The sequence below is a fragment of the Hyla sarda genome, chromosome 1 (genome assembly GCF_029499605.1).
Source record: "Hyla sarda isolate aHylSar1 chromosome 1, aHylSar1.hap1, whole genome shotgun sequence".
NCBI classification, from domain to species: domain Eukaryota; kingdom Metazoa; phylum Chordata; class Amphibia; order Anura; family Hylidae; genus Hyla; species Hyla sarda.
Genome location: NC_079189.1, coordinates 434,072,425 through 434,097,789, shown reverse-complemented (window position 1 = coordinate 434,097,789; position 25,365 = coordinate 434,072,425). Strand labels below are relative to the sequence as shown.

General features: G+C 42.1%; 1 protein-coding gene across 4 annotated transcripts in view; it reads right to left on the bottom strand.

The window, feature by feature from the left end:
- The window catches only part of BCR (BCR activator of RhoGEF and GTPase), a 61,836-nt gene that overhangs the window by 16,360 nt on the left and 20,111 nt on the right, over positions 1–25,365 (bottom strand). For all 4 annotated transcript variants that reach the window (XR_008846442.1, XM_056530833.1, XM_056530854.1 and 1 more), the window contains exons 2-15: positions 17,623–17,789; positions 16,126–16,230; positions 15,845–16,030; positions 14,666–14,773; positions 12,557–12,617; positions 12,291–12,343; positions 11,285–11,425; positions 7,040–7,161; positions 6,788–6,956; positions 5,398–5,517; positions 1,637–1,712; positions 1,423–1,527; positions 869–943; positions 671–768 (exon numbers count right to left, since the gene is read on the bottom strand). Coding sequence is in view for 3 of the 4 variants with exons in the window: in XM_056530833.1 (XP_056386808.1) it covers positions 671–768; positions 869–943; positions 1,423–1,527; positions 1,637–1,712; positions 5,398–5,517; positions 6,788–6,956; positions 7,040–7,161; positions 11,285–11,425; positions 12,291–12,343; positions 12,557–12,617; positions 14,666–14,773; positions 15,845–16,030; positions 16,126–16,230; positions 17,623–17,789 (1,586 nt within the window). In the remaining variant the exon portion in view is untranslated. The remainder of the gene's footprint in view (positions 1–670; positions 769–868; positions 944–1,422; positions 1,528–1,636; positions 1,713–5,397; positions 5,518–6,787; positions 6,957–7,039; positions 7,162–11,284; positions 11,426–12,290; positions 12,344–12,556; positions 12,618–14,665; positions 14,774–15,844; positions 16,031–16,125; positions 16,231–17,622; positions 17,790–25,365) is intronic.

Genomic DNA, 25,365 nt, shown 5'->3' with positions numbered 1-25,365 from the left:
TACATGTACCATGAAGTAACATCTATAGCCTTAGAGACGCCCTAATTCTCAGTTTCCATACATGTTTTGTGCATGTGTGCTTTGTTTTTAAACAATGAAGTTTTTTTATTCTTTTGCACAATACTTGTGTCTGTTTATAACAAATATATAGATGCCATCTGTGGTCTTCGTTATGCATCAATCATCTATACACTGGATAAGGCATTGTTTACCAACAAGGGTGCCTCCAGCTGTGGCAAAACTACAACTCCCAGCACGCCTGGACAGTCTAAGGCTGTCCGGGCATGCTGGGAGTTGTAGTTTTAACAGTTAGAGGCACCCTGGATGGTAAACACTAGTGTAACGTGTATGCTAAGGAGTTTACTGTAGTCAAGCAAAATAGGTCTGTCACAATAGAGACATTTGTTCTAAAATGCATGTCAGATCAGTGTGTAGAAATATGCTTCTCAATCAAAAGGTTTCCCTCACTTCTTTCTGCTTCAGCAAATGGTAATGCATGTTGATTTCTCTTAACAAGATAATGTACTATACGGGTTTTTTATGTCTGTTAATTCATAGGGAAGAACAGCAATTTACAACCTCAGCAAACTCACAGGTCAGCCAACAGATCCTCTCTGCACCTTGTGTGTTTTGGGTCTAGTACAGAGGGAATGGTGCACAGAATCCTCACCTCATTCCAGCTGGGTTCAGTGGTGTTCCGGTAAACTCGTGTCTTCGCTTTGTTAACAAAATATCCGAAGGAGTCAACTTCTAGAGTGCAGAACAGATCTATTGGAATCAACAAAGATGCCAATGTCACAAGTGAACTATTGTTATAGACATTGAAGATTTAAAGTTTACTGTGTGAGGTTTAAACAAATTCACTCACTTGAACTCTGTTGGAATCCAGAAGCAGAGTGGACAATAACATTCAAGAACCCATAGAGACCAGAAGACTCATCATCTATATGAATAAAAATATATTCAGGTCATTAGAAAACACTTTAGCGAAATACACTTATCCCCTATCCACAGGATAGGGGATAAGTGTCTGATCGCAGGGGGGTCCAACCGCTGCCCCCCCCCCCCTGGATCTCCCAAACGGGGCCCTGGCATTGCCGCGCTGAGTGCCGGCTAATGCGCGTAGTGTCAAGCTCCCTGAGCTCGACGGACACGCCCTCCTCTATACAGCTCTATAGGAACACTGCATCCCCGCCTCTCACATAGAGATACATAGAGGAGGAGTGTCGGCCACGGCATCATGCTGCGGCTGGCACGCCTCCTGCATGGTAGAGGCAGCAGCAGAGCCGGGACCCCATGCGATCAGACACTTATCCCCTACCCTGTGTTTAATTTAATGCAGTTTTTCTTTAAAGTAAGTACAGTCAGGTCAGGGACCACTCGTATGAGAGATTTTACACCGCTGCCTCCAAGCGTTCTCACCTTCCTTCCCGATGGTCAGAGGAACCCTGTGCACAGTTTGTAGTTTCACACAGGAGTTTGTTAACATTTGAATTTCCAGTGAGGTAAGAGAGAAGCTTTTGATACCTTAGTAAAAAAAGGAAGACATTAAGTATAGCAAAACTAGAACAAGTTATCAAAAGAACACATTCTAATGAATGAAGTACAACGCTATACCAATCAGATGTACACTTACATTTCTTCTGCTGTTCTCGTATGTGTTCTCCCCATTCAGCCCGCTCATAGTCTGACCATGTTAGGAAGGTGTAGCCCTGGGAAAATAGAAGTTACAGATGGTTACAGTTTGAAAAGAAAATTATTTATACTTGCTTTGTACTTATTGGCCTTGATTTACTATTAGAGTTGGATTTTCTGTTATTTGATTTCCCTTCTTGACTTGCTGTTTTTAACTGTATTTACTATTCTGGTGCAAGCTCTATTTTGGGTACAGCGTGAAAGAAAAACCTGACGGAGTACATTTCCTGTCACTCGTTCGTGTGGAGAACTGCAACAGCCATGAGTAAATGCAGCAAAGAACAGGAAAACCTTAAAAAGAGTAAGGCTATGTTCACACGTCAGAATTTCCATGCGGAATTCCGCACGGAGATTCCGCTGCAGCAGAGTTCCGTTGCCAGATGTTTCTGGCATGGAAATACCGAATTCAGTGTCCACGAGTAATGTGCAGTCTCAGACGGCTATGCATTCTCCGGAATTTTACTGCAGTCTCCGAAATGTCTATACAGAGATTTTCTGTACAGACTTACGAAATGTGAACCTAGCCTAGGGAGTAAATATCTAAAGCAGTTCAGAATTTCTTAAAAATTACTTTTTATCGTACTCCCCCCCCCAAAAAAAATCATTAAAAATTATAATTCAGCATAACTTAAATGCATATTCAAAATTAACAATGACAACTGAACAATAATAAAATATTTTTTCTATGGAAAAAGAATAAACTAACAAGCCTATAATAGATTTTTTTTTTTTTTTACAGTAAACAATAAAAAAAAAACTCTCTATTACAAATTGTACTTTATTTCTCCTTTACAGTTTGTTCAGTGAGCTCTGCTTTCTTTCTATACTTGTAACCAGCCTATAGGATTCTTCTTTTGCAGGCTGCCTAGAATTTGCTCTTTTCTCACCCCAGCCTGTGTGAGCTGTCCTCCAAGTATTCTCTCCCTCTTCACAGTGAGCTGGTTGGTAACCCCCTTCCCACTGCTAACAATAGGAGAGCAGTAGGTTTGATGACTGATTTATCTTATTTTCTAAAAAGCAGCTAATTGGTAGGACATTATTAGGACTATTAGAATTTTTTTTCTAAGGTGTACTCCAGCCCTAGATATCTTAAGGATAGAGAATAAGATGTCTGATCGCGGGGGTCCCACCACTGGGGACCCCCCACGATCTCCCTGGTGCACCCAGTTTTCATCAGCCTCACGGAGCGAAGATCGCTCCGTGTCTGATAATTCACTTTACAAGGGCCAGAGTATCAAGACGTCACGGCTCCGCCCCCTCATGACATCACGCACTGTCCCCTCAATGCAAGTCTATGGGAGGGAGCGTGGTGTCACGAGGGGATGGAGCGTGACCTCACGAGGGGATGGGGCATGACGTCACGAGGGGGCGGAACCGTGACCTCACGAGGGGGCGGAACCGTGACCTCACGAGGAGGCGGAACCATGACCTCACGATACTCCGGCCCCTGTATCTCGAGTCATCAGACACAGATCTTTGCTCCATGAGGCTGATGACAAGTGGGTGCAGCAGGGAGATCGTGGGGATCCCCAGCGGCAGGACCCCCGCCATCAGACATCTTATCCTATCGTTTGGGAGTCACGTCGGACTGGTCACTGCTTTGTCTTTTAAAGGCTATGGACACTTTTTTTGCACTACTTAATTTTGCAGTTAGGAACCAAATTACCTTAAAGGGGTACTCCGGCCCTAATACATCTTATCCCCTATCCAAAGGATAGGGGATAAGAATTATTATCGCCGTCACGCCCCCTTCCATAGACTTTCATTGAGGGGGCGGGGTGGGGCGAGGCCACACACTCGGAGCCTCCAGCACTGTGAAGAGCTCAAAAATTGGTCCCCAGTGGCGGGACTGCCGCAATCATACATCTTATCCCCTATCCTTTGGATAGGGGATAAGATGTATTAGGGCCGGAGTAAGACTTCAACCCCTTAAGGACATAGCGTTTTTCCATTTTTGCACTTCTGCTTTTTCCGCCTTACCTTTTAAAAATCACAACCCTTTAAATGTTGCACCTAAAAATCCATACGATGGCTTATTTTTTACGCCACCAATTCTACTTTGTAATGATCTCAGTCATTTTACCCCAAAATCTATGGCAAAAGGGGAAAAAAAACTAAAAAATAATTGTGTGACAAAATAGAAGAAAAAATGCCATTTTGTAATTTTTGGGGGCTTCCGTTTCTACGCAGTGCATTTTTAATTTAAAATGACACCTTATTATTCTGTAGGTCCATACGATTAAAATGATACCCTACTTATATAGGTTTGATTTTTATTACTTCAGAAAAAAAAATCATAACTACATGCAGGAAAATGTATACCTTTAAAATTGTCATTTTCTGACCCCTATAACTTTTTTATTGTCCCATGTACAGGGCGGTATGAGGGCTCATATTTTGCGCCATGATGTAAAGTTTTTAGCGGTATCATTTTTGTTTTGATCAAACTTTTTGATTGCTTTTTATTCATTTTTTAGGTTAAAAAAAGTGACCAAAAATATGCTATTATGGACCGTGCAGTTTAATTAATGATATATATTTTATAGTTCGGACATTTATGCACTCGGCGATACCACATATGTTTATTTTATTTACACAGTTTTTTATGGAAAAAGGGGGGGGGATTGAAACTTTTATTAGGGAAGGAGTTAAATGATCTTTATGAACTTTTTTTTGCAGTGTTATAGCTCCCATTTTTTTTGCAGTGTTATAGCTCCACACACTGATCTTTTACAAAGATCACTGCAAAGCCATAGCTTTGCACTGATCAGTGTTATCGGCAGTTGATTGCTCAAGCTTGGATTTCAGGCTTGCAGCAATCAATCGCCGTTCGGCGATTTTATCGTAATGTCCCGATCAGCCCGACTGAGCTGCCAGGATACTTTTACTTTTAGACGCGGCGATCAACTTTGATCCCGAGTCTAGAGTTAATGCCGGACATCTGCCGCAACGGCGATGTCCGGCATTAGCTACAGGTCCTGGCTGCTGAGCTCGCTTCATAACCCTCCCGTGCCGCAGTGCCGTATAAACCCGGCGTTCTGTGGCAAGGGGTTAAAGGACAACTGTAGTGCAAGACTTTTATATATTCCTGTCCCCGGGCCTCAAAAAATAAACAAAATAAACTTTAACATACCTTCCTACGAGCCCCCGTTGGTCCAGCACAGGCTTCACGGTCCAGCGATGCTAACCTCATTCCACTTCCTGGGATGGGGATGCCGCAGAGCCGTTGGCGTATGACCGGCTGCAGTGATGTCCTGCCCCGGCCTGTAATAGGCTGAGCCCACTGTCATGTAAAGAGCTTCTTACATGACAGTGGGCTCAGCCTATCGTTGGCCGGGGCGGGACATCGCTGCGGCCGGTGATACGCCGACGCCTCTGCGGCGTCCCCTTCCTTAGGAAGTTGAATGAGGTTAGCATCGCTGGACCGTGAGGCTTGTACCGGACCAACGGGGGATTGCAGGAAGGTATGTTAAAGTTTATTTTGTTTATTTTTGAGGCACGGGCACAGGAATATATAAAAGTCTTGCACTACAGTTGTCCTTTAAGGTAATTTGATTCCTAACTGCAAAATTAAGTAGTGCAAAAAAAGTGTCCATAGCCTTTAAAAGACAAAGCAGTGACCAGCCCGACGTGACATATATTAGGAATATGATAAGATACTAATTATAGCGTAGACATAACAGGTGCGAGTAAAAAAGTTACCTTGCCATTGCGGTTGTGTACACGAAAGGCCATACTTGGAGACAACAGCAGCAACATAGACTCTTGTTCTGAAAGCTTCTTGCGTAAGCGCTCCAAACCTTTCCCCCCCTTGCTTGCTTTCTAAAATAAAGAAGTATTTCAGTTGGTGATTGTGGGCATTATTTTGTAATATGTCTAGAACAAAGCATAACACTTTTAAGTGAACTTTAAAGTTGAATTTGACAAAATATTAAGTTACTTTTAGATTGTTTTCATGATATTTATAATTCAGTGTGTCCCTTAGGCTAAGTTTCTACTTGTTTTTTGGGGGGGGAAATGCTAGGAAAAACGCCAATTCTGCCGCATGGCGTTTTTTCGGCCAAAAAACGCTGCGGCCAGATGTTAGCTGTAAATCAATAAGAAATCGCAAAAATCTTATTCCACTTGGCGTTTTTCTGTTTGAAGTTTTTTTTTTTATCCTTTTGATGTTTTTTCACTCTTATTTTGAGTTTTCAGCTCCTTGGTGGTTTTACAAAATTGCAGCATGTTGAGCCACTGGTGTTTTTTCACCTGAAATCGTGGCGTCTTTCTCCCATTGAAGTCTATGGGAGTAAAAAAATGCCAAGAAAAACACCATGTGGGCTTTAACTTTGGCATTTTTTCAGGCAGTTTTTATTCTCTTTTGGACTTTAGCGATCCAATAAAGTGATGGAGATATCTTTTTTTAATAAAATTTCTTAGGGTACCATTAAAAAAAAAAAAAAGTAAAAGATACAGTAGTGATGGAAAAAATTGTATTCAACGAAATTTATCTTTTTTTTAACAAAATTTTTATTAATTTTTAAAACAGGGATCAATTTATGTGGGCGGGCAGGGCACTAAAAATGTAGCCGACAATAATAAAAATGTAGTGTGTGTGTGTTTTTCATTTTTTATTCTTTATTTTTTTAGGTGGTACTACTACTCAGAGCATGGAACACACACCGTTCCATGATGAGAGTAGTAGTACTACCTAAAAATTTTAAAAAATAGAGAAAAAAAAAGTGAAACACACACACAATTTAATAAAAAATTGAAATTTCGTTAAATATTTTTTTCCATCACTACTGCATCTTTTTTTTGGTACCCAACAAATTTTGGGTACCCAAAAAAAATAAATAAAAAAAAATAAAAACCTGCCAAGGTGCCAAAAATGCAATTTCCACAAAAATGAAAAAACGCCAGAATAAACGCCTGACGCAGGAAATTGCACTGCCGTTTTTTATTTTGTTTTTTCAAACCAAAAAACGCAGGACAAAAAAAACAAGTAGAAACTTAGCCTTATAGTACACTCCTTGGCTGCTGCACAAGAGTTTCTGAAGAAGGAGCCTTATTTTAGTCATCGACTGCATAACACGTAAACAAGACATACCCTTTCTCTTTGGATATCACTTTTCAACTGTGAAATTTTAACTTTCATAGCTTCCAGCTCATCGTCTTGTATAAGGGGAATGTTGATAGCAGCATCTGCTTCATCCAGAGGTTGGAATGTCAGATCCGCTAGAGGAATGTACCACTTGCAATCATACTGCTGGCTTTTCCTGAGTATTCAAAAATATTTAAATTAAATGGCAGACTTTTTTTTTTTTTAAAGACCATATTATGACATCTAATAGACTTATACCCTCCTATCTGTTTCTTTAACTTTGCACACAAGAGAAGATCAGTGAAAAGGAAGACATGACGCAGCTTGCGAGCTCCTTCCACCAGCTCTACCATGAAACTGTCCTTCAAAAGCTGCCGATTCTATTAGAGAAAGTGAGAAAAAGACATGAAAAAAAAAAAAAGAAGTAATTAACAAATATAAAAACTATACAAAGTACTTCTACAGCAAGACGAAAGCTTGCTCTCTCATGCCACCTACTGGAGGGTGGCATCTCTGAAAGTCAATGCTCAACACTTTATAGAGCAGTGGTCTTCAACCTGCGGACCTCCAGATGTTGCAAAACTACAACCCCCAGCATGCCCGGACAGCCAACGGCTGTCCGGGCATGCTGGGAGTTGCAGTTTTGCAACATCTGGAGGTTGAAGACCACTGTTATAGAGCCTTGAAACCTGACTTCAAGAATCTCCTCCAGAAGAGAAAGTTACTCCAATACTTCCAATAGGTGGCACCAGAGAGCAAGTTCTCTTGTTTATGGAGAAGGACAAATTTGAATATTTTTTTCCCAGTGGAGCACAGCATAGCTGGGAAGACTCAACAATAAGCTGAGTACTAATAACCTGCATGCATCGTATGTCTTAGGGGGGATTAAACTGGCAGAGTCACTGGTAGAGAAGGGTCTGGGTGTACTTGTAGATCACAGACTACAGAATAGCATGCAATGTCAGGCTGCTGCTTCCAAAGCCGGCAGGATATTGTCATGTATAAAAAGAGGCATGGACTCAAGGGACAGGGACATAATACTCCCCCTTTATAAAGCATTGGTACAGCCTCACCTGGAATATGCTGTTCAGTTTTGGTCGCCTGTTCATAAAAGGGACACTGTGGAGCTGGAGATGGTGCAGGGACGTGATACTAAACTAATATGGGGCATGGGACATCTTAGCTATGAGGAGCGATTAAAGGAGTTACAATTGTTGAGTCTTGAGAAGAGACGTTTAAGGGGGGATATGATAAACGTATATAAGTATATTAATGGCCCATACAAAAAATATGGAGAAAAACTGTTCCAGGTTAAACCCCCCCAAAGGACGAGGGGGCACTCCCTCCGTCTGGAGAAGAAAAGGTTTAGTCTCAAGGGGCGACACGCCTTCTTTACCGTGAGGACTGTGAATTTATGGAACGGTCTACCTCAGGAACTGGTCACAGCAGGAAAAATTAACAGCTTTAAAACAGGATTAGATACATTCCTGGAACAAAATAACATTAATGCTTATGAAGAAATATAAAATTCCATCCCTTCCCCAATATCGCGCCACACCCCTACCCTTCAATTCCCTGGTTGAACTTGGACGACATATGTCTTTTTTCGACCGTACTAACTATGTAACTATGTAACTATGTAAGCCAGTCTTATTTTTTGTTAAAGTTTTCAGAAGGATAACACATGGACAATGTATAAACATTGCAATAACCTCATGCTGTAAAAAATGAACAGGAAAATTTACAGAATTCAAGAAGCACCACTGTGTAATTCAAAAATATAACATTGGTTAGGACATATAACAAAGGAAGCACAGAGAGGGATAGGCTGAATGGTAGGGAGAGTCACATGTAGCACATCCTTTCTTCACTATCTGATGGGAGAGTTATACCTTAGCAATATAATCCGCAAAAGACAAGAGGACTACTTATTATAATAATATAATAAGGAAAGATAGAAAATACAAACATATGTCTGGTGTTCTCAAGAAGAAACTTTGCCCCTCAACATAACTGGTATAAATTTCTATTTCAGTACAAAAAAAAAAAAAAAGTCATTAATTTCATATCACATTATGAAGCCAAGATTGAGCAACATTCCCAGTATTATGACATCTCAAGAGAGAAAAGTAATTTTAAGCCTCTTCTCAGTAAAAGACACAAAAAGTCTGTCTAGAGATTGCAAAAAAAAATACAAAAAAATACAAAAAATACAAAAAAATATATCCTACAGTAATAAGATTCTTTGATCTGATGAAACCAAGATTGAGGTTTTTGGCCTTAATTCTAAGCTTTATGTCTGGAGATAGCCAGGCACTGCTCATCACCTGCCCCAAACCATCACTACTGGGAAGCATGGTGGTGAGAGCATCCTGGCTGGAACAGGGAGACTGGTCAGGTTAAGGCAAAGCTTGAGGGAGCAAAGTACAGAGATATTTTTAATAAAAACCTAATTCAGAGGGCCCTGGATTTCAGACTGGGCCAAAGGTTAACCTCTTCCCGACCCATGACATACGTGTACGTCATGGGTCGGCTCCCATTCTATAACGCGGGGCCACGGCATGGCCCCGAGTCATTGGGGGTCGGGTCGCTATTAACCCTTTAGACGCGGCGTTCAAAGTTGATCGCCTTGTCAAAAGTTAAAGTTAATAAATGCCGGCTAGCTCAGGGGGCTGTTTGGGACCTCCGTGGTGAAATTGCGGCATCCCGAACAGCTGTAGGGCAGCAGGAGGGTCCCCTTACCTGCCTCCTGGTGTCCAATCGCCGAATGACTGCTCAGTGCCTGAGATCCAGGCATGAGCAGTCAAGCGACAGAATCATTGAGCAATGTTATCCTATGGGATAACCATGCTCAATATAAAAGATCAGTGTGTGCAGTGTTATAGCCCCCTATGGGAGCTATAACATTGCAAAAAAAAAAAGTTAATAAAGATCATTTAACCCCTTCCCTAATAAAAGTAAGAATCACCCCCCTTTTCCAATAAAAAAAAAAAAAAAAAAACTGTGTGAATAAAAAAAACACAACATAAGTGGTATTGCAGCGTGCGGAAATGTCCGAATTATAAAAATATATCATTAATTAAACCGCACGGTTTATGGCGTACGCACAAAAAAATTCCAAACTCCAAAATAGCGTACTTTTGGTCACTTTTTATATCATGAAAAAAATGAATAAAAAGCTATCAAAAAGTCCGAACAACACAAAAATGGCACAGCTAAAAGCTTCAGATCACAGCGCAAAAAATGAGCCCTCATACTGCCCTGTAAGCGGAAAAATAAAAGTTATAGGGGTCAGAAGATGACAATTTTATATGTATAAATTTTCCTGCATGTAGTTATGATTTCTTCCAGAAGTCCGACAAAATCAAACCTATATAAGTAGGGTATCATTTTTATCGTATGGACCTACAGAATAAAGAGAAGGTGTCATTTTTTACCGAAAAATGTACTGCGTAGAAACGGAAGCCACCACAAAATGGTGTTTTTTCTTAAATTTTGTCGCACAATGATTTTTTTTCCCCGTTTTCCATTCTTTTCAGATTTTTGGGTAAAATGACTGACGTCATTACAAAGTAGAATTAGTGGCACAAAAAATAAGCCATCATATGGATTTTTAGGTGCAAAATTGAAAGAGTTATGGTTTTTTAAAGGTAAGGAGGAAAAAACTAAAGTGCAAAAACGGAAAAACCCCGGGTCATGAAGGGGTTAAATGGGTACTCCGGTGGAAAACTTTTACATTGTTTTTTAAATCAACTGGTGCCAGAAAGTTAAACAGATTTTTAAATTACTTCTATTAAAAAATCTTAATCCTTCCACTACTTATTAGCTACTGAATACTACAGAGGAAATTATTTTCTTTTTGGAACACAGTGCTCTCTGCTGACATCATGACGACAGTGCACTCTGCTGACATCTCTGTCCATTTTAAGAACTGTCCAGAGTAGGAGAAAACCCCCATAGCAAACATATGCTGCTCTGGACAGTTCCTAAAATGGACAGAGATGTCAGCAGAGAGCACTGTGATTGTGATGTCAGCAGAGAGCACGGTGTTCCAAAAAGAAAAGATTTCCTCTGTAGTATTCAGTAGCTAATAAGTACTGGAAGGATTAAGATTTTTTTTAATAGAAGTAATTTACAAATTTGTTTCATTTTCTGGCACCAGTTGATTTAAAAAAAAAAAAAAAAACGTTTTCCGGAGTACCCCTTTAACCTTCCAACTAGTTAATGACCCCAATATTAGCACAACGTAACAAAAATGTGAAAAAAAGACAGCATGAAAACTTCCTGAATAGTACATGCCCATATTCCGTTATTTTTACCTGGACAGGTGGACCCCTGTTCTGTTGATATGTATGGTTTAGGATCTTGAAAGTTATATAACATACAGTATTGAGTAAAATATTAAAACGGTGGATGATATACCAATGTAGTCTTTGTTTAAGAACACAATTTTCTATAATAGTATTTTCTGAATGACAATATTCCCCCTCGGTAGTCACTCACCTCTCCTTTTTTAACAGTCATTAACTGTCGTCGCGGTGTGATCTCCTCATTGATGCTAGACAGGAAGTTTTGGGAAATTCTAAGTGCATCTTGAAGTAGGGGATAGTCTGGATGACCAATGGGTGTATGCTTCAGTAAATCCTGTAGGCAGTGAAATTTGTCAGCGATCACACAGTGTTTGTCTTATGTAAATGTAGGAAGTATAAGGGTATGTTCACACCTACAGGATCTGCTGCATATTTTTGGTTGCATATTTTCTGCAGCTGATTGAAGTTAAAGGGGTACTCCACTTGAAAAAATTTTCTTTTAAAAATCGACTGGTGCCAGAAAGTTAAAGATATTTGTAAATTACCGTACTTCTATTAAAAAATCTTAATCTTTCCAGTACTTATCAGCTGCTGTATACTACAGAGGAAGTTCTTTTCTTTTTGAATTTCCTTTCTCCCTGATCACAGTGCTCTCTGCTGACACCTCTATGTTAGAAACTTTGGAGCAGGAGAGGTTTGCCATGGGGATTTACTCCTACTTTGGACAGTTCCAGACATGGACAGAGGTGTCAGCAAAGGACACTGTGGTCAGACAGAAAGGAAATAAAAAAGAAAAGTACTTCCTCTGTAGCATACAGCAGCTGATAAGTACGGGAAGGATTAAGATTTTTGAATAGAAGTCATTTACAAATCTGTTGAACTTTCTGGCACCAGCTGATTTAAAAGAAAATGTTTTCCAGTGGAGTACCCCTTTAATGGGTAGCAAAATCAGCTGCAAAAAATATGCAGCAGATTCTGCACGTGTGGACATATCCTAAGGCACCTTCACAACAATGTCATGGCTGTAGTATAGTCTTTACATTACAGCAGTTTGCAGCTGCCAAAACTTAACACATAAAAAGTAAGGGATTTATAATATATTTTAAAGCCAAATATCACTGGTGCACCACTAAAAGGTCCACTAGTCTAAAATTCTACAATGAGTGGTTATAATGGATAAATAATAAAAAAAAACTCACATGTAGAACAAGTGTACTGCGTGTCACACGATCCACTGGTTTATAGAGCAGAGCTAGAGACAAAGAACAGACCGGGTGACACATTTTACCATTACAGCATAATACAGGATGACACACCCAGGGATATCCAATATTCCAGTTTTCCAGGCCAACATCAATTTAGTAGTCAGAACAAGTATGTTTCTAAAGATCACAAAATGTCCTAAAATGCCCCACCAATGCCAACCAGAGCTTCTCCCTAACACTTAGCAAGTGCAAACACTCACCCTCCAGGGAAGTTTTAGCTGGTTGCTCCTTGGACTCACGTGTGCTTCTGGCTCTTAAATTCTGGAAACAAAAAAATATTCCAGGTTATGCCATTTTTGTCTTTAAATAACTATGGACAGTCATTTCCACTGATGAAGAGCTAAACTTAACATAAAGCACATAAGAAGATTTAAAGGGGTTTTCCCATAAAGATAAATAGGTCTTAAAGGGGTACTCTGGTACTGAACAGCTAATCCCCTATCCACAGCATAGGGGATAAGTATCTGATTGTGGGGTGGTGTGTGTGCGTGTGTGTGTGTGTGTGTGTGTGTGTGAGGGGGGGGGTCTTACCACTGGGACAAACATCACATCAAAACCACCAAATAAGTCCCCCCTCTAAACCCTCCCAGCACCGCAATCAACCCCTCAGCCCCCCCACCCATACACCGCCACCCATTCACTAGGAAGGGGTGAGGGGAGGGGTATTATTCACTATAATAACACTTTATGCTGTGTGGGTAGAGAAGAGATATCATTATGAATATTACATTCTCCTGATGGATAACTTAATATGTTGAACAGGGATAACCATCTGCACTAATGACTGCTGGGAAATGAAGTTCAAAGCAAACCAAGTGACAGGCAGAAACTCCGCCCACTACACAGATTTTCCTGTAAAAAGAGAAGAGATAAAAAAAGAAGATCGAGACTAGGAAATAAAGGTCAGGTCTGTGTTCTTTTTCTGAAGCAATACCAGAACATGCCATTTCAACCTAACAAAAGATTATGTTTGTTGTGGAAAGTGTATCATTGTACTCTATAACCTCTTTGAGGATTTTAGGTTTAAAGCAGCCCTGCCTGCAAGCAGAAAAACAAAGGTGTAAATAAGCCCATGGCTAGACAGGCCCATGACTAGTCATCACGATTCCAGGAATAACTTTTTTTTTCTAATCATCATCTCCATAGTTTTTCTTTTCCTGTGCGGAGATATAAGCCTTATTGTTAATATGTTAATGAGGCTCAAAAGTCCAGGTAAGTTCAGCCCATGTTCTCTTTGGGAATACCACAGCAGACAGAAGAATATCATTTTACTACATATTAAGAGTTTTAGCAGTTCCATATAGCAATTATTTAACATAGGGCTGAGCGGTATACCGGTTCATACCGAATATACCAACATTTTTGTGCTGCACGGTATGAATTTTAACCCATACCGCAATACTGGTTTGGCCCCACATCGACGAACTAATCATATGTTGCCCGCGAGCGCTGTTCTGCCCCCCAATTAATTATCAGCCTAGCGCTGTCCCCATCCCCATCCTCCTGTTTGTTGCGGCCGCCGGTGTGAGGTGAGATTTCCGAACCCGGCGCTGACACTCTATACCAGTGGTCTTCAACCTGCGGACCTCCAGATGTTGCAAAACTACAACTCTCAGTATGCATGCTGGGAGTTGTAGTTTTGCAACATCTGGAGGTCGGCAGGTTGAAGACCACTGCTCTATACTGTGCGGTATCCCTATGCCCGGGCTGCAAAAAATAAACAAAATAAACGTTATCTTACCTCCTCATCTGCTTCCTAGGGAATGGAACGTCGGACAGCCGTCAGCCTATCACCAGCCGCAGCGATGTTCCGCCTCGGCGGCTGACAGGCTGAGCCCACTGTCATGTAAGAAGCCATCCAGAGCTCCTTACATGACCGTGGGCTCAGCCTATCAGCGGCCGAGGTGGAACATCGATGCGGACGGTGATAGGCTGACGGCTGTCGGACATTCCCGTCCCCAGCATAAGGCCGACGTCGGAACATGCCGTTAGTTTATTTTGTTTACCTTGTGTCAGCACAGGCGGCCGCAACAAACAGCACGAGGAGGGCAGCGCTAGCGGGTGACATGTGAGTATTTACCCCGATGGGGGCAGTGCTGGGCTGATAATTTGGGGGGGGGGGGGGGTGGCAGAACAGCGCAGCGCTGATAATTTTGGGGAGGAGGAGGAAATACCGTTATATACCGTGGAATCGCCGAAAGTTACAAAAATACTGTGATACACACATTTGGTCATACCGCCCAGCCCTAATTTAACATATCTCAATATTACAATGTTTTTTTAATTAAAGCACAAAAAACTCTTCTCACCTCTGAAATTTCAGCAAACTGAGCGTTAGCCTGACAACATTTCTCTGCTGTTTCCATAGCAACCTCATAGTTGTCAACAAAGGCGCGATACACACCCAGCTGGCTGGCCTGTACATGGAAAGTGCAAAGGAAGAATTAAGAAGGTGAAGGGTGAAAAAAGTGTGGAGTGGAAATGGGAAATAAAGTAAAAGTAAAACAACATAATGGGGGGGGGAAGCACTTTATCTCAGTCACCAATGTGATTTTATACATTTACAGTCAGTCAGACATTTACAGTGAATAACTTAAATGGGCACTGTCACCAACTTTATTTTTTGATATGTTGTAGTACTTATGTACTACAACATATCTCTAATATACTTTTATTTTTTTTTATTAAAATGGTTTAATTTACATTTGAAAACCGGCCACTAGGGGTCTCCCTCCTAGTGGCCGGCTGCAGCCTGGCGTGACGTCACGCCTGAAAAAGGACTGATTTTGGCCTGGCAATCAGTCCTTTTTCAGTTAGGCTGCACTCGCTCCCTGCCTGTCAATCAGACAGGCAGGGAGCGAGTGCATTGGCTCCCCGGCCACTCCTCCCGCACATCGTCGCCGCCGCTGTCCCTGCACACCCGCTGCCGGACTCTGCAGTAAGTGTATTGAGGGAACGGGGTATGGGGGAGGGGGGTTTGTGATGGAGGGAACGGGGTATGGCGCGGGGGGGAAACGGAGGGAACAGGCTAGCGCCGTAGCGCCGCATGTAACTAACTAATAGTTTATCTACACAGGGTGCCTCCAGCTGTTTCAATACTACACCTCCCAGAATGCCCTGACAGCCAGTAGGTGTCAGGGCAAGCTGGGAGTTGTAGTGGTGAAACAGCTGGAGGCACCCTGTGTAGATGAACTAAGGGCGGAAGTGTCGGCTCCAGCAGGCATCAGTGACGTGGGGCCTGCTGGGGAAGTTATTTTTAATATAGTAAAAATAAAAATTAAAAGCAGGGAGGGGGTTAGGGATAGATTGGCAATAGGCAGGGACAGAAAAAAAAAATAGGATGGTGGGAGCTACCCTTTAATATTTTATTCAGAAACAAACGGACAAGTCAGGGATCGCATGGCAAAACATCAACACATCCTTTAATGTTTTATCCAACAGGAAAACACCAACCAAGACTTCAGAGCACTGCCTATGGCTTCACCCACCAGTTTTTGGAAGAGGTCCCCAACTCGTTGCTGATGGCTCCATTTTTGGACTCTTGGGAACAGAGCATCATAAAACTCTTTGTGGATCTCATACAACTCTGGAACCTTGAAGAAAATGGTTTCTATCTGCTGGATGGTCAGAACTGGCTGTGAAGTAGTCGCTGCTGCTTTAAGAGGTTTCATTGGCTGTAAGAGCAAAATAAAAAGAACACTATGTTTGTTTAGGGTACTTGGTTACAAAAGGACAACACAAAGAGCATAGTAAAATTTGATACACTTACCAATAGCAAGGCTTCCAGATGACTCAAATAGGTTTCTTCGCTAGCCAAAATTGCAGAGAGGACCCATTTCCTCATCTCCAAGCCTTTCTCCAAATCCAACTCATTCTAGAAGCAGAAACAAGGGAAAGCATTATACATTTATAACATGAGGTCAGTTAACCATTATCATTCCTGATGGATCCAAACAAGGTGGCGGATCTTTCCTGTCAACATGCTTAGAACAGCAATCCATGATTTTCGATTTAAAAAAAAAAATGTTGCTTTGGCTATTTAATAAAAAAAAAAAAAAAAAAAAAAAAGAAAGAAAGTAGTGGTGCTTGTGTAGGGGTTGTCTGCCCTCGATTACCATTTCTCTTTCCAGTATATTTTTCTTAATGCCACCTACATTTGCCACTATGAAGCATCTGGCTTTGCAAAGTGGGTGAGGGCAATCAGAGACTTATCTCTACACTTGCTCCTAAGAGCCAGGAGGGATTCAATAGGCAAAATATGTAATCATGTCATTTACAGGAAGTCCACCACACCATAAAAGGTGTCACCAGCAAATAGATAACACATGATCACACAGTGGGGGCCCCATTGCATCTGACTGAAACACTTTGTATTCACTTCCCCTAGTTTTCCCCATGACCCTTAAAGTGTACCTGTCTGATCACACAAAAACAAAAAGTAATAATGTTACTTAGTACCTAATCCTTACAATGCACATCTAATTTTATGCTTCTATCATCCATATTTATTCTAAAAACACCTCTTTTCATTTGCTCACAGTGTTAGAAATCCTCTCAGGGAAAGGGAGCATGTGGCTCCTTGTGGTGGTGGGAGGTGATTGGGGCATCTGCTCATGCAGCCTTGTCCATGAGTCATCTCTTGTCCATGACTCATGGACAAGCCTGATGCTGCTGCAGGAATGGTTAGTGTCCCACTAGGTATGGGGACACCTAGTGGTTGGATATTCAGGAACCATTTTCTTTATTAAATCTTCAAAAAAAATTTAAACAACCATATTACAAAAGGTCTTTACATTTTCACCAGTAACAACATATAACGTTTTTGGATCTGACAGTGCCCATTTAAATCAATACCCTTATCTCTTTATTTGCTGACAATGCATTTACCTGGGTCCTGCACAGTTTCTTACTAGTAGCAAAAGAAATGGGACCAACTAGAATCACTGCTCTCCTACTCCCTCTCTGTACACAAAGCATGCCCAGAAAACTCTCATTGTCAATAAGTCAGCTCCAGACTACTGTTTACTATGTCTAGGTGACTGCTCTAAAGCATATCTGTAACTGTTGCTAAGAGAGCAGAAGCAGAGGCTCAGGCAGCATGGTTGCCCCATATAACAATGTGCTACAGAAATGAAATAATATAAAAAAATATTTTAAAAAACTGGTTGGGAAAAAACAATGTTTCTGTAATAAATAGATAAAGTAGATAAATAAAAAAAAATAAAAAAGTCTAGGTGACACATAGCCTTTAAACAATACTACCCACCGATTTGCTGGAATCCAATGAGGCAGAGGAAAGGGTGTCTCTGCTGCTATGGCTCTTAGCACTGAGCTGAGGAGAAGAGCTCGGAGAGTCATCAATGTATGGCATAAGTTCATGCTGTGTCCTCTGTTCTTCTGTACCACCAGGGGGTGTTCTGCATAAAGATCCATCTAAAGGAGAAAAGAAACACAAATACTAAAATAACGGAGAATCTGGGAATGAGCATGTGACTTGGGTACTGTTCACATCATATTTAGGCAACAGTTTTTTTTTGTTAAAAACAAAAAACACAATGTTCTAAGAGATGCTGTATGACTTTAACAGATCAGAGTTTTCCAAAAACTTTTGAAATGTCCTAGGAACACATCAAAAGTATTAAAAAAAAATCGGTAGGGGTGTGAATGTTCGGACCCCAATAGAACTAGCAAGGAGAAGTGCGCAGTCGAAGGCTGCCTCCCCAACTCTCTGGGCACGCGTACCAAGACGGCCCCATATCATAACATTATGAGGCTGTCTTGGTCAGGTGACAGAGAGCGGGTAGAGAAGAATTCAGGGCAGTTTAAGTTTTCTATGGTTTGACCTTTTTGAAAACTCAGTGACTACGTATACTTTGGGGGTTCTGAAAACAGGAGTAGCTTACACTTTAGTACTGAGGGGAGGATTCAAATCTGATTATTGCCCTATGCCAATGCTAGTTAGTCATTTGATCGCTCAGAATGTTCAGGACCTAACATCATTGTTGGTTGTCCACAAATATCCCTGTGTGAACGATCCTGTGCAAACTGGCTGGCCAAACAATCCAATCACTGGAGCGTATAAGACAGCAGTCTAAAATGACTTACATTGTACTGTACTATATTCCAAAAAGTTTTGTAACAAATATGTAAACCTGGCTTAGGCTGGGTTCACATCACGTTTTTCCCCATACGTGACCACATACGGCTGGGGGGAGCTAAAAACTTGCGTTCCTGAATGCCTGCCGTATGCGGACGGTATGTAATTAAATTTCAATGAGCCGACCGGAGTGAACCGGTCGGCTCATTTTTCCCCGTATGCGGTTTTCTACCGGACCTAAAACCGTGGTTGACTACGGTTTTAGGTCCGGTAGAAAACCGCATACGGGGAAAAATGAGCCAACCGCTCCACTACGGTCGGCTCATGAAATGAATTACATACCGGCGGCATACGGCAGCGCAAGTTTTTAGCTCCCCCCAGCCGTATGCGGTCACATCACGTTTTTGCCATACTGTTTTCAATCAGTTTTTCTAAAGAAAACTGTATGGCAAAAAAATAAAAAATAAAAAAGGATGGAACAGTATAGGAAAAAGTAAAGCGTATGCGTTTTTAAACCGTATACTGTTTTTAAAAGTCTATACAGTTCCGTCCGTTTTTATAAAAAATAAATAAAACCCATACATTTTTGAAAATGTTGTCCATTTTTAATGGTGTTGGGTGGGGACTTTAGGATGCAAATGTGCATGTGCAAAGTAAAAATCGTATACCGTTTCCCGTTTGGAACCGTATACATGTGCGTTTCCCATTGATGTCCTTGTTAAAAAAAATACGTATGCAGTTGCAGTACGGTTTTTAAACCGGAGACAAAATCGTGGTCAGTAGTGGTGGTAGTGGGCCCTTTCAATCCATTCCTGGAGAGTCAAGGTTTTTAGTGTGGCCAAAATCAGAACAGGTGCCAAAGGCTGATGGTTATTCAGGCATCAAATGGGTACTCCGGCCCCAAGACCTCTTATCTTCTATCCATAAGATGTCGGATCATGGGGGTCCTACCGCTGGGGACCCCCCGCAATCTCTCATGCAGCATCCACCTGTCTCAGCTGCACGCAGCACTGGTGGCTCTACGGGGCCTTTGGCTTTCCGGGTATGCTAGGAGTTGTACTTTTGCAACACCTGGAGGCACCCTGGTTGGGAAACACTGATCTAGGCCATAAAGATCAGCCACACAATGTAATACATTTCCCTCCCTCGCTCCCCCAGTGTTGATGTGATTTTGTATGGAATACCTGTGTCTCTACATTTTTTCCCTTCCTCCCCCTCTCACACTGACAGGATTCCAAAAGAGGTTTTTCCAGCTTGATACCAGCAGTTTCACAGAGATGTAATCTCAAAAAGACAGACATACGCTGGGTTAGGGAGGGAACACCAATGATCACAGGAAGATAAACAGAAAGGGCACAAAGTGACATGTACATGGCACATACTCCTACTACCCACACCACTTCACAAGGGGGAGGAATGCAAACCGGCAAGTGCATGCGACCAGTGTGTGACCACAGCTCCCAGGGTGTGCACACAGGAAACATCACACGCACACTAGGAAAATGGACATTTCATGGAAACACAGGCCGAGGGCCAACATTTATACCAGCAGTGAACACCAAGCTGTTTCCCTGTCCTAATTTTCTCTTACTTGCCCGCAACAACCAAGAGCCCTATTTACCTACATGGCATCTGCATTAGGGATCGACCGATTATCGGTTTGGTCGATATTCACGATTTTGGACATTATCGGTATCGGCAATTATCTTGACGATAATGACCTGCCCGCCCCATTGCCTCCTCCATCCCTGGTTTTATAATTACCTGTTCCCGGGGTCCGCGCTACTTCTGGCTCCTTCTGCGCAGCGCAATGACGAGTGACGTCCTCAATGCAATGTTACCGTCAGTGCACACAGTGACAGCTTAGGACGCCGCCGGAGCCAGAAGTAGCACGTACCCCGGGAACAGGCAATTATAAAAGCGGGGATGGGGGAGGCAATGGGGCAGCGGCGGTGGTTGGACTAGGGAGGACCCCAGGACAGGCAGGGGGAGAGAAGCGGGTGGCGGTCTCTGGCCCAGCAAAAGACGCTGCAGTTCATTGATTTAAAGCGCCCGCTTTAAATCATTTATCTCCAACGGCTTCTGCTGGGTGGGGGGGGGGGGGGGGGGTAAATAGCCGATAACTTATACCGGATGCATGCATTAATTTTTCCGCCACGATGTCCCGTCACTGTATAACGCCCGTAATGAATTACGGGCATATACGGGTGCAAACGGGCAGTTACAAAACCCCATAGGCTGCAATGCAGTCACAGCAGTCAGGGGTTTTGTAACGGCCAGGTTTTGCAGCTGTAGTGACGGAACATGTGACGGAAGTTTGTAAACGGAGAAATTCATAGTGTGAAAGGAGCCTTACTTATCAGGTGTTTTAATATAGTCAATGCTTAGGTGTATTATTTACTACCACTGAACTCTAAAGTACTGGTTATTTCACTGCCTTATTTCTATAATTGCAACCTTGTGTATGTACTGTTTTTTATTGTTATTATACTCTTACACATTGTTTGCATCACACCCCCACTTAACCCCTTGAAGACACAGCCATTTTTAAAGGAAAACTCTGGGACGTAACAACTTATCCCCTATCCTAAGGATAGGGGAGAAGTGTCAGATCTCCTGCCCTGGCTCTCTGCATGAATGGGGCTTGTCGATCACTGCACGAAGCTGCAGCCAACATGCCCCCTCCATGCAACTCTATGGGAGAGCCGGAGCGCAGAACTCGGCTATCTCTGGTTCCGTCATAGAGCTGCATGGAGGGGGTTGATACGGCTCCTTTCATTCTGAGAGCTGGTTTGCAGTGGGGGAGATCGCGGGGGGTCCCAGCGGTCAGAAACCCCCGATCTGACACTTATCCCCTCTTCTTAGCATAGCGGATAAGTTGTTACATCCCTTGTTGTACATACTTTAAATTTTCCCCCTACAGGACCATATGAGGGCTTGCTTTAAGTAGTACCAATTATACTTTGTAGTGACATCACTCATTGCAACCACAATAGCTACAGTAAAGCAAAAAAAAACAAAAAAATAAACATTCTGTTATATTTATTCTGTAGGTCAATATGATTACGATACCCAGTCTATATAGGTTTTGTTTTATTTTACTTTTAAAATATGATAAGCTTTTGTAAGATAAGGAGTATGCTTCTGACCCCTATAACACTTTATAGGGCTGTGTGAGGGCTCTTTTTTTTTTCACGCTGATCTATAGTTATCGGTACCATGTTTGTTTTAATGAAACTTCTATGAAGTGACCAAAAATCTGCCTTTTTTTTTCAATTACACCATTCACTGTGTGGTTTCATTAACATAATATTATAACATTTCCGCATGTGGTGATACCAAATAGGTTACATGATTTTATTTGAAAAATGGGAAAAGGGAGAGATTAATACTTTTATTAGGGACCCCCCCCCCCCACCCAATCATTCCACGGAGGTCCAGATCAGCCCACTGAGATAACCAAAAACCATTTTTAAACATTTTAGATGTTGCAATCAACTTTTAGTGAGGCATCTAAAGGGTAAATGCCAGGCATTAATGCAAAATCAGTCTAAAAATACAATTGTAATACAGGGCAAATTCAACCAGAATACTGGTACATTTAGCTATAATGGAAAGGTTTGCAGTTTGGACCATCTAGGCTGCCTCTAACTACTACAAACTGCTTTCAAACCTTAGAAGACATTTACTAATGATTTCTTGGTGTTTTTTCTTATGTTGTATACAGGGCATTACAGAGTTACTATGGTGCGTTAAAGGGTTACTATGGAGCTCTGTATTCCTGAAATGCAGTGTCCAGTATATTGAGCATATTGATTCCCTCCAGACAAGCAGCGTTTCTGCAGCATTGTGGAGCGGTGGTCAGTGTAGGTTACAAAATCAATCATCAGTAACATTTACAGTTGTCATCAACATTATTATAAAAGAAAAAAAAAATAAGTGGATATTTACCAACTTTTTATCCTTAGAATATTTCAATAGCATGCCCAAATACATTCAGCAAAAATGTTGATAGTATATTACATGGACAGGATTAAAAGGTAACCTTCCCTCTACACCCCTGATGATGTGAATGTTGCCACGAAACATGTGGGGAAGGCGAACAGTTAATATTTTAATCATCAGTATCTCAGTCTATTTTCTTAATGTGTACTGCAGATGCCTAATATCAAGACTAGAACAGGCTATATTAATTGGTGGACTGTGATCAGTGGTTTTAACTCTTTGCGGAATCAATTTTAATGTATATCAATAGAAGGGAGGTTTAAAGATAAGGGGTGGGGGCTGGGGGTGAGACTCGGGGTTTGGTATAGAAAGCAATGTCTAATTCATCACAAGTTAGTCTGATCTTGTCCCTGGTAGTACACAGACACGGGCCATTGATCATATCCAGTAAATGTTTTTTTTTGTGTGTGTCTTTTGCCTCTGTGTACCATACAATAAATAAATAAATAAATAAATAAATAAATAAATAAATAAATAAATAAATAAATAAATAAATAAATAAATACCCGTATATACTCGAGTATAAGCCGACCCGAGTATAAGCCGAGACCCCTAATTTCAACCCAAAATCCCAGGAAAAGTTATTGACTCGAGTATAAGCCTAGGGTGGGAAATACCTCATCCCCCCCTGTCATCATCCAGACCCGTCATTAACATCCTCATCATCATCATCATCCCCTTATCATCCCACACATCCCCCTTCATCATCCCCTTGTCATCATCCCACACATCCCCCCTTCATCATCCCCTTATCATCCCGCACATCCCCCCTTCATCATCCCCTTATCATCCCACACATCCCCCCTTCATCATCCCCTTATCATCCCGCACATCCCCCCTTCATCATCCCCTTATCATCCCACACATCCCCCCTTCATCATCCCCTTGTAATCATCCCCACCCCCCTTCATCATCCCCACACCCCCCCTTCATCATCCTCTTCTCATCATTCGCCCTCAGTGGTCTTCAACCTGCGGACCTCCAGAGGTTTCAAAACTACAACTCCCAGCAAGCCCAGGCAGCCATCGGCTGTCCGGGCTTGCTGGGAGTTGTAGTTTTGAAACCTCCGGAGGTCCGCAGGTTGAAGACCACTGCGGCCTTCAACATCATCCAGCCCCCCTCTCACCCCCTTTAGTTCTGAGTACTCACCTCCGCTCGGCGCTGGTCCGGTCCTGCAGGGCTGTCCGGTGAGGAGGTGGTCCGGTGAGGAGGTGGTCCGGGCTGCTATCTTCACCGGGGGCGCCTCTTCTCCGCGCTTCCGGCCCGGAATAGAGGCGTTGCCTTGACAATGACGCAAATGACGCACCTCTGCGTCGTTGTCACGGCAACGTGACTATTCTGAGGCCGGGCCCGAAGCGCTTAGAAGAGGCCTCCCCGGTGAAGATAGCAGCCCGGAACACTATCCCACCGGACCACCTCCTCACCGGACAGTCCTGCAGGACCGGACCAGCGCCGAGCGGAGGTGAGTACTCAGAACTAAAGGGGGTGAGAGGGGGCTGGATGATGTTGAAGGCCGCAGTGGTCTTCAACCTGCGGACCTCCGGAGGTTTCAAAACTACAACTCCCAGCAAGCCCGGACAGCCGATGGCTGCCCGGGCTTGCTGGGAGTTGTAGTTTTGAAACCTCTGGAGGTCCGCAGGTTGAAGACCACTGCGGGTGGGGGAGTTCACTCGAGTATAAGCCGAGGGGGGTGTTTTCAGCACGAAAAATCGTGCTGAAAAACTCGGCTTACACTCGAGTATATACGGTAAATATAAATATATATATAGATACACACACACAGTATATATATATATATATATATATATATATATATATATATATATATATATATATATAGCAATGTTACTGAACACTTTATTTCAGCGGATATTTCCCATTGTGTACTTAATATTCAGGGAAGCCAATAATAGTTCATCACTACTGTATACAATTGAATTGAAAATCGTCAACCTTAAAAACAGATTTTGTCTTTAGGGTTAGTGGGTTAGTGTTAAGGGATTTTCCAGGGGGAAAATCATTGATAGCCTATCCTGTAGATCGGGTATTAATAGCTGCTAGGAGGGTAGCCGACACCCAGCACCCCTAGCTGTTGGGGAGCCAGGAGCCTTGGTTCTGTACGTTGTGGTAGTGGTGGCATCAGGTTACTGCCAAGCAGCTCCTATAAAGATGAATGGGAGCTGTTCTGCAGTAACCTAGCGCCATAACCACAATGTATAGAACTGAGGCTTCTGGCTCCCATACATTGCTTACTTCTGGAACTGTGGCTGGCCTAAATGACTGGAGGTTGTGCCATGTGTCGGGACTCTGCCAATCAACTGGTGATCTGTAGTAGACCATCAATAATTTCACCCCTGAAAACACCATAAACCCCTTGAGGGAGCAGAAATATTTCATTTTTTCCTCCTTTTAAGAGCCGTAAGTCTTTCAATTTATGCAGGACCAATTGTACTTTGTAATTACGTCACTAATTTTACCACAAAACCTACAGTGAAGCAAGGGAAAAAAATAAATTGTGGGACAATACTGGAAAAAAAAAATAATGCAACTTTACATTGCCTTTACATATTGCAATTTACTGCACATCATATAGGTTTATGTCTACATTATTTTATTAGAAAAATGGGGAAAGGGAGGGCAATTTAAACCTTGTCTAAGGGAAGGGGCCTATTCACATTTATTAACACTTATTTTCACACTTATTTTCTTTACTATTTTTTTGTTACCTATTAATGCAATCTTTCAATTGCAAATACTGTATGCCATCGAGTGGCATTGATTAGTGAGCCAGCCTGGATCGCTGAGTGGCACAGAAGACTGTGGAGGTCCCGGTCAGCCCCCCTGAACTAATCGGCACTAGTATTTTACACTTTTAGATGCCGTGAGAGACTTTCAAAATCGCGTTAA